Source organism: Drosophila miranda, chromosome 4 (genome assembly GCF_003369915.1).
Source record: "Drosophila miranda strain MSH22 chromosome 4, D.miranda_PacBio2.1, whole genome shotgun sequence".
Taxonomy (NCBI): domain Eukaryota; kingdom Metazoa; phylum Arthropoda; class Insecta; order Diptera; family Drosophilidae; genus Drosophila; species Drosophila miranda.
In genome coordinates, this window is record NC_046677.1 from 10,988,748 (window position 1) to 11,001,351 (window position 12,604).

General features: G+C 43.7%; 3 protein-coding genes across 10 annotated transcripts in view; all 3 read right to left on the reverse strand.

The window, feature by feature from the left end:
- LOC108163951 (trissin receptor) overlaps nucleotides 1-12,604 on the reverse strand; it is a 42,263-nt gene that overhangs the window by 14,428 nt on the left and 15,231 nt on the right. For all 8 annotated transcript variants that reach the window (XM_017299496.2, XM_017299494.2, XM_033393373.1 and 5 more), the window contains one exon: nucleotides 523-1,174. In XM_017299496.2, coding sequence (XP_017154985.1) covers nucleotides 523-1,162 — 640 coding nt within the window. In that variant the 5' untranslated portion in view covers nucleotides 1,163-1,174. The remainder of the gene's footprint in view (nucleotides 1-522; nucleotides 1,175-12,604) is intronic.
- On the reverse strand, nucleotides 8,580-9,962 carry LOC108163953. The gene has a single exon (XM_017299502.2). It carries the CDS (start codon nucleotides 9,634-9,636, stop codon nucleotides 8,761-8,763), a length of 876 nt encoding a protein of 291 aa, XP_017154991.1. The 5' UTR covers nucleotides 9,637-9,962; the 3' UTR covers nucleotides 8,580-8,760.
- Nucleotides 9,598-10,788, reverse strand: LOC108163954. Its single transcript, XM_017299503.2, has one exon. It carries the CDS (start codon nucleotides 10,710-10,712, stop codon nucleotides 9,981-9,983), a length of 732 nt encoding a protein of 243 aa, XP_017154992.1. The 5' UTR covers nucleotides 10,713-10,788; the 3' UTR covers nucleotides 9,598-9,980.

Below are 12,604 nucleotides of genomic sequence, written 5' to 3' on the forward strand. Positions count from 1 at the left end.
AGAGTCATCATTGGGTCACCAAAAAATCGACATTAAACCCCAAACTCAAAGTGAAAGTCCAGCCACAAAAGGCGACCAAAAAACCTCTGCAAAAAAAGACACAAACACAATACAAACCAACCAAACACTGGGCATTGAGTAATTGGCGAGTCAGCAGTAAATTCACTGCGGCCGTGATATATACAACGGGTCTCAATGGACATTAGCACGCACCCGGAACGGGGCCCGGGATGCTGCCGCTGCCTGTGGGACACCACCAAACGGCTTGTGGCAGGCACTTTGCCTCTACTTCAATTCATGTTTTGTCCTCGTGTTTCTTGGGCCACTGCACAGCCCGAACAGCAGGACATAGCCAATGAATGAATATTAAAGGTCACCAAGAGATTTGCGAAACAAATAAAGTGGGGAGTCTATAGACATGAGGAATGACTTGTACTCGAGAGAGTAACAAATAGCTGCCTGGTCAACGATTATAAGTCCCATTCCTTATCTTAAGTTCTAGATCTATAATTTCGTACTCACCAAAAAAGCAGCAGCAAAAGACAATGGTGTAGAGGGTGATGAATATGATGCGCACATCGGTGCGATCGAAGATATATTCACTGGCATTTGCGGCATCCTCCTCATCCTCGATTACGTCGATGGCCGCACCACCGCCGCCCAGGACTGGCACCAGAGCCGTTGTTGTGTCGCCAAAGAGCAGGGCGTAATCGGTGCCATTGCCATTGCCATTCCCATTGAATGACAGGCCCGAACCCATCGTAGAGTCATTTGCAGACGACGATGCCAGGGTGGCAATCGCCTGCCAGAGCAGGAGCAGCATCACCACTAGCCACGGAAATGAGCTGGATAGGGGATGGCTGGTCAGCCGGAGCTTGTTGTGTCGCTGTGGTGGCGGTTCCTCCAGTCCCTCCAGTTCCGGGCTCTGTCGAGCGGAAATGCTATAACTCGTTGAGCTCTTGCTCTTGCTTCTGCTTCTGCTCCTCTTTTGATTATGCTCCTGTCCATTCGTGTCGGCATTATTATCGTTGTCATCATCGTAAGCTGCTGATATGTTTGTGCTGCCACTTTGTCGTCGCTGTTTATGTTGCTGCTCCGCCTCCTGGGCCCCAGCCTGCAGCAACACGGTGTGCACTCGGCCACCACCCAAGCCTCCGCTCATTATGGGATGCAGCTGCAAGGATAAAGAACAAGTCCATTGTCAGTTTAGTGGATTTCGATGGAACGGCATCGGATGATTGGCTCTAATCAGTTTCTGAGAAAACAAATTAATTCAGCTTCAAGTACTCTTTAAAATTCAAACCATCCAGAGATTTAAGCCGTGAATAGGGTTTAGAAGGTGGGTGTATTTCTTACGTATATATAGAATGGGGAAAATCTATTGTTATGTTGTTTTTGCCAACGATTATGAATAAGATACTTTACAACTTTTCTCGAAAATAGTTAATATTCATATTTTAATTGCTGTTTAAGTTTGAGTTCTACTAATTACGGGATTCACATCGTTTGGAGTGCCGTGAACCTTTGACCTATAGGTATCACTTCATTAACTGCAAAGTCACGTCTCTTATGTCTCACATCACGCACCACGCCCACCCACACTCGAGGAGCAATTAAACATGGCCTGGCAGGCCAACTGATTTTCTACTGCCACACATACATATGTATGTACCGCGACTGTACCACTGTTTCCTCTCTCTCTCTCTTTTACTGTCTGGGACAGTTAGTGTCTGTGTCTGTCGGGGAGTAGACTTTTTAATTAAGCTTTAATAATGAGCATAATTAAAACATTTGTCGGCAGACACACGCACGCATCGCGTCTAAAAAGGAAATTATGATTTGCCAATTGCCACGCGCCACACTCTGGACCCACCCACTGTGCTCTTCTGTTTCGTTTCTCTGGTTTTTTTTTTGGTTTGCTTTTGGTACATATTTGTCATATGCACTACTCCGCTTTGTTGCTAATTACGCAAGTGCAGCCGCAGGACCTCTCGCATCCTGCCACGCCACTCTTCAAATTGTCGCTTTGATTATTGCTCGCTCTCTCCTGTGAGTTGTGTGTCTGTTCGGTACGTGCTATAATTAATAGAGAGACTCACAGTAAACACACACTACACAAAATGACTATCAAGTAATTGACAGTGCTCTTTTGAATCGTCATGTCTCCCATATTAAAAACATTCTGTTTGCACAAAAATAAAACACATACGAGTATTGCCAGTGGATGGCAAATATTATTCATGGCAGATGGCAGGGGAAGGACCAGCACACCCGCCAACAATCCACATGGAAATGCGACAAACTGTCGGATAGATAAAGTGAATTGGTGCTGACAGTTTTACAAGCTATTTGTTCATAACTAACATTCGAGAGTCCCTGAAAAGATCAGGTTTCCAGACAATATACATGCAAGGGATTGGGAAAAGAAATAAAACTATTTATGTGTAATATTTGGAGCAATAATTATCTTATTATTATCAATATCTGTGAACAAATAAATGATTCTATGGAAAGGGAACATAGAGGGAAAGGGAAAGATAGAGAGCTTATCTTCACAGCAATTGTAATCCCAACCACTCTATCAACAGAGTCCAGACACAGTAATAACCAATAAGGAAGACCCCTCTACCACAGCAATCTAATGAAACCCCATAAACGCCAGTCAAAGTTCACTCAATGAGCCATTAAGGGCCCGCAATCAGAACGAAACAAACACCGAAAGCCGAAACAAAGAGGAACTGAACGAACCCTCCAGAGCACAAAGGCAGAGGCGGCACAGGCAAAGGCACAGCCACAGTCAGAGGCAGGCCGTTGCAAAAGTTACCGCCATGTGGGTCAAACTGCAGGAACAGTAATTAAAGGGTGTACTTAATTGCCTGAAATTATAATTGATGAGACCCACCCACCCACTAACAGCAGAAGGACTCATCCCTGACCACGCCGCGCGCCTACGAATTGGCTGCGAAGCAGTGCAATTGAGGGGAAATTTCGGAGAAGAACTTAAGGGCTTGAAAGTTGCTCACAGGCAAAGGCAAAAGGCATCAAAGTTTAGAGAGATAACTTTTCCTCATTGAAATCTTGTACTTTAAGGCCCATACCAGTTCAAAGTGCTTGGCTGGCTCTTGGCCCATGCTAATCTCATAGCTTCCGACAACATCAACATGAACAGTATCTGAACAGCGCCATCTAATAAGCATTTCGGTGTCGAGTGTCAGCAGTTCGGTTCGTCAATGTTTGCCGGGACTCGGATAGCTGCCGTCCAATACAACGACAACAAACTGTCAAGCAATGTCACATGCAGAGGCACAAGGAAAACAAGCCTGTCCTATTTGTCCGGATCTGGCTGAGAGTGTTGTTGTGTGCTCGCAGAACCAGACCCAGCCCCAGCCCCAGACCCAGACCAGATGATTGCAGACTCTGGCACCAGGATTAGTTTGCCCTTAACACGCATCTAGAAGTACACCTTTCGAGATGGGGATAATAAAAGCCCTTCACAATGTACTTCATAGCAGATTTAAATTTCACTTCGAGAAGCTGAAAGCTGAGCGTCTGGGATAATTCGCAGTCTCTTTACCAAACTGCTACAAATTTCCATGGGTTGGAAGCAATCATAAACGAGACGAAATCGTTCTTTTCTGGTTCTTATAGGTTGCCCGAATAAGGGCAGACGAATTTTAGTCAAGGTATTTAAGTTTGAATACAATATGATATTAATGGATCAAGGAAATAAGCAATATGCATAGCTATGACTTCCCAGTAGACTGTAGAAATGTTGTATCTATTACTTGGATCAACGAATTAAAATGTACTGAACATTCTAGACTGGATAGTTGAACGTATTTCTAGGATATTTAATACCTGGAATACCAATCGCGTTGATTCGATAACACGTTATCAGCCTGATATAATACAAGATAATCCATTGTTCCGTAACAATATTCTCCTCAGGCCAAAATAATTATCGGTAGGGCAGATTTTGTGGCTCGATGCCTCGTTTCTCGTTGGGCGTTCCTTTGACTCGGACATGACGCTGATCCTCCACACAGAAGAGCTCGTTCAAGCAGAGGCGGCCGATATACCTCTTGGGGCAGCGCCTTTTAACCATAATGGTTGATCATTTTTGTATCTGACCTTCTCTGCAGAAGCCTGGGAGTGTTTTTATTTGAGTTCCGTATAATTCTATAAACTTATTTTTTTTTTTCTTCATTATTGTTTTATTGTTTATTTTCAAACGGGTTTACCTCACTAAATAATGGCCATGTGTTAAAGAAGTTTAGGTGTCGTAAGCTAAGGGTTAATCGACAGTGACTTGCCACAGTATCCACACTTTTTGATGGGATTTTGTTGCTGCATCCAAAAATGTGCAATGACATCCAAATGTAATGATACACTTTCTCCCGTCCGACGTATGCATTCAAAAGCGAACATCTCATCCCCAACAGTCAGTCACACATCCACTTTCCGATTGCCATGGCCATGGGGAAAATCATTTTTACACTCGAGTACTCGTAGTCGATTTTGTACCGCGAGTTGGCGTTCAGTCATGCCAATTCCAAACATGAGTTCCTTCAGCTAGGACTCAATGCAAATGCTGTCTGTCCGTATGTCAATTTGTTCGTTACTTGCGATGCACAAAATGCACATTTTCCATTTATGGAAGGACGCAAGTACCTATATGCTCTGTGCACATTCAATGAAAAATATTCTGTGAAAGGGTATTCTTGGTTTAACGTAAAAAAAATAATAGCTTTCAGCAATTTTCATCATTATTTTAGTGGTGGCATTTTTTGCAGTGCGGCCCATTTTCAAGTACCATTTTTTGTTGTTCAGTCTTTCATATATATTTTTATATTGTGTTTCTTCCGTCTGTTTGTTTTTTTAACATTTACATGATGTCCCACGCTCGGGCAGTCTTCACCTGAGTTTTCACTGCAATTAGTTTGAATGGCAATTGGCATATTTGTTTAATGGCTTACTTAACCCAACCAGAAAAGCGATTTTTGCTCATTCCTGTAAATGTTAATTGTTATTTTTATGATTATTATTTTAGGTACTCGTATTCTGGGTGTGTTTATGTTTATGGGAACGGCAGTGACCCATGGATTGTTTAGTTTACCCCTTGGTTCGGAGATCCTAAAGCAGCTAATATTGAAAATTACAGCTTACTAAATTGTAAAGCAATCCCTTATTACCTGATTACCGTAAACTATCTCATATTACCCTCAACGGATACTCTATCGCGATAGCCTTCAACCGGCTGTTATCGAATTTGAAGTCCGATAACCGCGAGGTTGACGCGATCCTTCTCTCTCTCTCTCTCTATAATTAGCTATCGATTAGCGAATAAAGAATCGATGCCACAAAATGAATATCTCCCTATTATATACAAAAGTTTTTTGCCGAAGCGAGTGAGCCGGGGGTTACCCCCTAGTTACTGGTTAACTTTTGGTTAGTTCAGAACTTAACAAAACATTCCCAAAGTGTCTTGTTTTGTTAGAGTTTAACCAGAATTTCCTAGAGTACCCCCTTAACTAAATTCCAGCAGAAGTTCCCATTGCAGTTGTACCCTTCGAGACCTCCTTCGAGTGCACTTCAAGCACCTGATGGGGCCTGGATGGCTATAAGTGCTATAAGGCGGAGTGCAGCAGAGTGGATTGGAGTAGATTGTCGCGCTGGCGACGACTTCCGGAACGGAAATGGTTTGGCGCTTTAATGAGCCAAGTGGCGCACAGATTGACGTTCCGTTCTGCCTGAGATGCCGCTAAGCAGCCGGGCTCTCTCTCTGCGGGCTTCCGACAAATGAAAACGAACACTTTAGCGGGTGAGTGCGGGGGGGTGCGTGGATTCTAAATTGATTTGGCAGATACTGATTTAATTAAAACCCAACTGCAAGTGCAATGAAAGCTTCCTTCGACAGCAGTCCTGATTACAGTCCCCAAGGGTATCTGTCTCCTGTATAAGCCAGAAGACAATTGCCTGAACGCCTACGATTCGTTTGGTGGAAAAATTAAAGCCTGTGAACATTTAATGTAACACACTAAGGCCACTTTTTCCCATCATCCTACTGAGGGGAACCACAAAAATAGTCTTCGCTTCACTGTGTTCGGCATTTTCGAACTTAATTTAATGTACAAAAATCACGCAAGACGTCAGACTGCGATGATAAAGCAAAAAGAAAAACAACGACTGAAACCGAAAACGAAACCGAACTGCTAAAAAACTTGTGCAATTTTCTTGTGCAGCCTTTCACCAGCAAAACAGGAGAAAGGAAAGCCAAAAAAAAATGAGGAAAAACTAGGGGGGTAAATGAAAGAAAAGTCATTACAACTTGCACACACAGCGAACAAATTGCAGAGAAATAATATTTTCCGGTTTTTGTGTTGCGGGGCTGCATGCGGCATGAGGCATGTGGCAAGCGGCTGCATGTTGCATCGCTGTGGCAATTGGAATTTTCGGCTCCATTTTCCTATCTTTCAGAGAGCTATCCACATCTTCTCTCCTTTGGCCATAGGACCGGGCCCAATGTTTGGTAAATTGTGCTGAAGTAAGGACATTAAGTGGTAATTGAGTATGCCAGGGAGAGCCAAGTGAAGTATGCTTTCCCATGGCCTCCCACCCCTCCTCCGGCCATCACCCACTGGTCCGACATGTGAGCGAACAAATGGGGAAAAATGGAAAGGGTACCAGAGCAGCATTGGCGAAAATGAGTGCGAAAGCCCTCATGATAACCATGATTTATGATCTGTGGAATTTTTCAATTTTTTGGCAAACCAAACAAACGAAAATTGAATGAAACTTTTGGCAGACAAAGCTGCTTTTTCTGTAATTGGCCCTGGACCAAGGCCCAAGCCAACGGCTTCTTTTTGGATTATTATCCCAACATTACCTACCATTATTAGATGTGTCTCGATGGGCAGTGATTTATCGTACCCCAACTCGCATTGGTTTGCCTTCAGTAAAGATACATTCCCGATGTAACTCCGATTATGACTAAAATAAAATGTATATTTCTTCAACGAACATACAATTCTTCGCAGACTTTAAACCCTGTTTAAAATATTTACTGAACTATTTATTAAAATCTTAAATTTTTAGCAGCACCAAAAAAATTGTTCCTATATTCTGTCCTTAAAGCTCAAAGCCGACAACGGGCAGGCCCAGTGTTTGGTAGGAAAAATGCGTTCATACAAATTTTGGATGACACTTGGACGGGGGTCGGCCTGCACAGGTGCACGAGGAATCCGAGGATGTGTGCAACCCGACCTTGGAAGCCTTGCGGCATTTTGGCCTCGCCGCTCCATTGTTGGCCAAAAACTTTTGTTTGTCTACCAAGCGTAACAGAGATATGTATTTTAGGATAGCAGAGGGTGGGCCCAGACACGACCCGACACCACCCGAACCCGACCCCCACACGTGGGTCGTGGGGCCATGTTATTGGAAGCCAATTTAGCAGACAACATCGCCGGCTCGATTGGCACCCTCCGTGCGCTCTCCGTGCGCTCTCCGTTGTGACACCAATTTGTGCCATAAAAATGCTGCAACAAATGCCGTCGGCGCCAACGGCGTGCCTCGCGTTGCATATTTATGGGCATCACGGCAATTTATATGGCTCGAATGGCTCGAATGGCCAGAATGGAGGGAAGGCTGCGAGTGGGCTTAAACGGCAATTGGTAAACGTCTTTTGCCCGCGACAATTTTCATTAAATTTGCATTCAACCGGCTCCTTAGCCCCCATTGCATAATTTATGGGCAACCACTCCGTCCCTAGGGAGAGGTGATGGGTGAGTAGGCGGATGGGGTGTCGGATTGGTCGAAGATTATGCAAAGTCTTTTCGGCGCCTGCTCGCGGCATGGATAGCCCTCAACTTTTTGGAGAATTTCGCGCCTGACTTGAGCAACTTTTGGCAATTGGGGATTTTCCACCCACCCAACCGCCACTCTCTGTGTATGACAGGCGTGAGAAAATCGGAAAGCCCAGAGACGGAAATGAAAGAGATATGCAGCAAGGACTAAGCCTGGATGCGGCTGTCTGCTGAAGCGCAAAGTATGGAACGACAATTTAAAAGTCCATAAAAATACAACTACGTACGCAACCTGGAAACCCCTTCCATCGCCTTTACTTGCAAATTGAATGCATTTTCGATCAACCAATTTCCGTTTCAATCTTAAGACCGAAAACCATTTTAATTCCACAAGAAAGGGCCAGTGGTTTCGATACCATTTGCAGACCGCAACAATTAAATTGAATGCAAATGCAAATGGGAATTTCCAAAGCCACAAAACAGTAGGACCGGCCGCTCCCAGGCTGTAGGTCAAGGGTTAGGGTGGGGGCCTGTTGAGTGCCAGGAGGCGGCACACACCTTCCACTAGGCTCGTCCGATAGTTCAAGGGTTCGGGGCAAACATCGTAAATCTTTTGCTGCTTTTGCTGCGGAGAACGGTTCCTTTTGGTTTATCAAATGAAAACCCAAAACCCAAAAAGAAATAAATTACAAAATCATTTGGAAATGCATTTTCCCTGCACATGCGTTAGCCCCCACACACACACCAACACAGCCATAGCAGAAAGGAAACGGAAACTGGCACTACGCCTTAAAGTAGGCAATAAATTTGTATTTGAAAGGGCTACCGCCCCAACATTTGAGGCAAACCCAAGGCTGCTTCAACAATTTGGTGGAAAACCCAGGAAAAGCCTGCCTTAATAAGATTGAGGAATTTCCAAAAGAACATCCTTTGGTGGATTTTTTAAGTGGAGATGATGTTAATCCTCCGTATCGTAGATCGGGAGCTTGTGTGAATAAAGTTGGGCCACTTCTTTTGGCTTCTCTTCGGCCTCGGGATGCTTCTCCTCTGCTGCAGCATTCGTTTCCGCAGTCTCTGCAGCTGTGTCGTGGCTCTCAGCAGCCACCGCCTCCGTCTTGACGTGAGCATCACTTCCGCCACCATTCTTTTGCCAATCCTTGTGTAATTTTTGGAAATCATTCAGACGTTGTTTTTTGTCATTTTCCGTCTCTGGTTCCTGGCCGATTCCCCCTTCATCTATCTCATCTTCGTAGCCTGCCGGTGGCAGAGCATTCTGTTTGCTGTTATGAAAAGCGGTTCGATTGCCGTCCTTGAAATAATACGTCTTCGTTCGCTTGTACATGAAAGGATAGTACACAAACTCTGGATGTTCGTGCTCCTTATGTGTGCTGAACACAAGAACCGTCAGTATGACCACCAGTGGCAGGACTGCAAAGAGGGATATGTTTCGCCAACGCTTCATGCCTCCACCGTGGGCTGGTTCTTTTTCTTTCGGCGGATTGCATGGATCACTTGTATTACCGCCTCCTTGGATTGTCGCTAGATTTTGTTTGTCGATCGTGACGCCCTTACACGTACGTTTCAGAAGCAGTTCCTCGCAGCTTGCCTGCGCTGCCACTGATCCTGCTCCCTTTTTACCGATTGGCGAACAAGGAGATTTCTTCCTGGCCTTGCACATGCTCCCGCCACGAATGATTGTTTCGTCTTTAGAAATGCAATCTTTATTCTCGGTACCATTGACTTTAGGCTTAGATGTTTCCGAAGAAATATTTTTGCTAGTTTTTGCATTCCTGGATATTTGCAAAAGGTTTATGAGTCGAAATTTGTGAAGCATAATTTATAAATCCAAAAACCAAAATTTTATTGTGACTGAATTCCGAAAAATGAATTTTGAAATAGTCTCTCTAGAGTATGAAACCTGCTTTGATGGAGTTTACAAAGGAACGATAGAAATCCTGTGTAAATTCTGAATTAAAGAACCTCCTTTGATGGTTTTGTTTTTTAAAGAATCCAGCCAAGAATGCCATCGCCCTCATTGTAGATGAAGCAATTTCTGTAGTCCACTCTTATGATCTTCTCTTCTTTTTGGCTTTTGGTTGTGATCATTATTCTCTTCTCTGTTGCCCTAATTGCTGATTTTCCATCTCCCATTTTTCGGCTTAGATATTTCTTCTTTTGCTACTCAGCAGCTGCTGACTCCGCGCCCGCATGCTTTTTCCAATCCTTGAGCAATTTTTGGAAATCACTTAGACGTTGTTTTTTGTCATTTTCCGTCTCTGGTTCCTGGCCGATTCCCCCTTCATCTATCTCATCTTCGTAGCCAGCCGGTGGCAGAGCATTCTGTTTGCTGTTATGAAAAGCGGTTCGATTGCCATCTTTGAAATAATACGTCTTCGTTCGCTTGTACATGAATGGATAATACACAAACTCTGGATGTTCGTGCTCCTTATGTGTGCTGAACACAAGAATCGTCAGTATGGCCACCATTGGCAGGATGGCGAAGAGGGATATGCTTCGCCAGAGCTTCATGCCTCCTCCACTGTGGGCAGATTCTTTTCGTTTCTGACCGCATTGACCACCGCCTTGAATTGCCGTTAGTTTTTGCTTCTTCTTCTTATCGCTCTTTTTGTTAAGCAATTCATCGCAGCTTTTCTTCACGGCTTCAGCTGCAGGAGCACCCCCAGATTTCTTCTTGGGGTTGCATTTACTGCCCCCTCGAATGGCCGTTTCGTCTTGCTTCTTTTTTTCGGGAGGGCCTTTTGCTGGTGGGTCTTTCGGGGCAGCGCCTTTCGGGGGAGGGCCTTTCTCAGGAGGTTTTGTCCCCTTCGACATCTGGCGCATTGTGAACATGGCATTTCTGATATACCCTGTTATTTGCATACCCGTTGCAAATCGAGAAAATTTTAGCATTATTTATGCCAAAAATTAATATTTTGGGGAGTGTTTCCGAAAAATGAATTTTAAATACTACTAAACCCAAAGGGCAGCTAGATGTAACTGTAGTGTCGAAACTACTTTGACGGATTTAATAAATGTAAATTCTCTTCGGTGGAAATATATTCGCTATTCGCCATACAGAATAGCCCGGGATCAGTCCAATGATTTAAAAAACAGCAAGGGCCCACAATAGACACTTAACTTTTATGGTAGAGCATTCGGGAGCCTGAATGTATTTCAAATTAGCTCTAATGTGACAGAAGAAACATTCTAGAGGAAGTCCTCGGGCCAGCCTCCCAGAGGTAATTTAACTTGTACGAGTACGAGCACATTCCATACATTTCCACAAAGGAACAAAAACACACTGGCATAGAGGCAAGCTAAAGTGCCTTGCAATTTCCCCAGGACAGATGCGAGGGGATTGGGAGGCCCCTCCTAGAGAGGCTCATTAATTAGGCAGATAGGCCACAACTAAAGATAGAAATTGAAACAATGGCCGAGACGGGGCCGGATCTTGAAAATATGTTGAGGCCATCATCCATCATGCTCAAGTGTCGGCTTGTCGGGCAGCCGCCGCATAAATATTACATTATAATTATGATGGCCAGACGGCGGGCACTGCGGATGGGGGCAAAACTTTTAGCTGGAAAATTAATCAAACACTTCACAAGGAAGAAAACAGAGCAATACCGAAACTGCTCTCGGCCATTCATTATTTTCGAATGCCTTCTGTCTGGAGCTGCAGAACAAAAACTTTCCCAAGCAACTAATCGAAGACATACAAAACGTAAAATAAAATGCAAAGAAGTTTAATTTCGGGAAACCAATGTTGGTATGCCCTTCCAGAGGCCATAGAAAATATATTTAATTAATGATAAATCTGTAGTTCTCATGACATGAATGAAAATTGCTTAAATTGTGAGGAAACTTTCAAATTATTGAAATTTAAATACAATTTTGATAGAGCATCCAAAAAAGACTGGTATACCCTTTCAGAGGTCATATAAAGTGTATATAATTAATGATATTTAGCCCTTATAGCTGATTCGTGATAAACTGTATTAGTATTTGGTAGAGCATCCAACAAGGGCCAACACTCTGTCGCTACGAAAAGCCATAAGGCCAAAGTCGAGTGCCAAAAGTCGCTCGGCATATGACAGGAATAAAGTCTCCCTTCAGCTTATCGTGCCCTTTGCACTAATCAAATTGCAAATGCCGCACACACATTAGGGTCCTGAGCAAAACAATCACATCACGTATACGCCGTGAAGGCCCTGGCAGTGCCTTGGATAATTTCACACAGAAATACATACGAATACAAATATGTATATTTGTGGTTAGGTGAAAGCTGCTGTGATTGACATTGTCAAAACAGGATGACACCTGCACTGGCATTAAGTCAACCTTGTGACATTTGCTCTCCTCTCGAAAAGTTTCGTTAAACCTTGCTCATGCCACTCACAACTTTAGTAAACCCTTGCCTGGGAGTCAATCTTCATGCTCATAAGAGTACTATATCCAGCTCCTGCTGATATATCACATCACGTCTGGGACGTTTTGACAAGTTTTTCACACGCCATTTGTGTGCGCCATTAGCCTGGTTAGAGGATAAGCCAAGTTTCGGCATTTGATTCAATTAATTGGGGATTACTTTTACACCGACAAAAAACTTTGCTTTGGCGCAAAATTGCACAACTTGTGGCTTGGCTTATTTAAAATTCAAGAGCGTTATTACACGCGATACCCTGCCAGAGGGATACAAAAGGGAGCATTGGGTAGATGCAGCTGGAAGTTTAACAGAAAAAGTGGAAAGATTTTCCGTAAATGAAGCAGACATTTTTTTTGAGTATTTGGATAGTATTAAG

What these genes read in the sequence shown, in the direction of transcription:
- LOC108163953 (XM_017299502.2), bottom strand. Translation starts at nt 9,636, where the DNA reads ATGCTTCACAAATTTCGACTCATAAACCTTTTGCAAATATCCAGGAAT.
- LOC108163954 (XM_017299503.2), bottom strand. Translation starts at nt 10,712, where the DNA reads ATGCTAAAATTTTCTCGATTTGCAACGGGTATGCAAATAACAGGGTAT.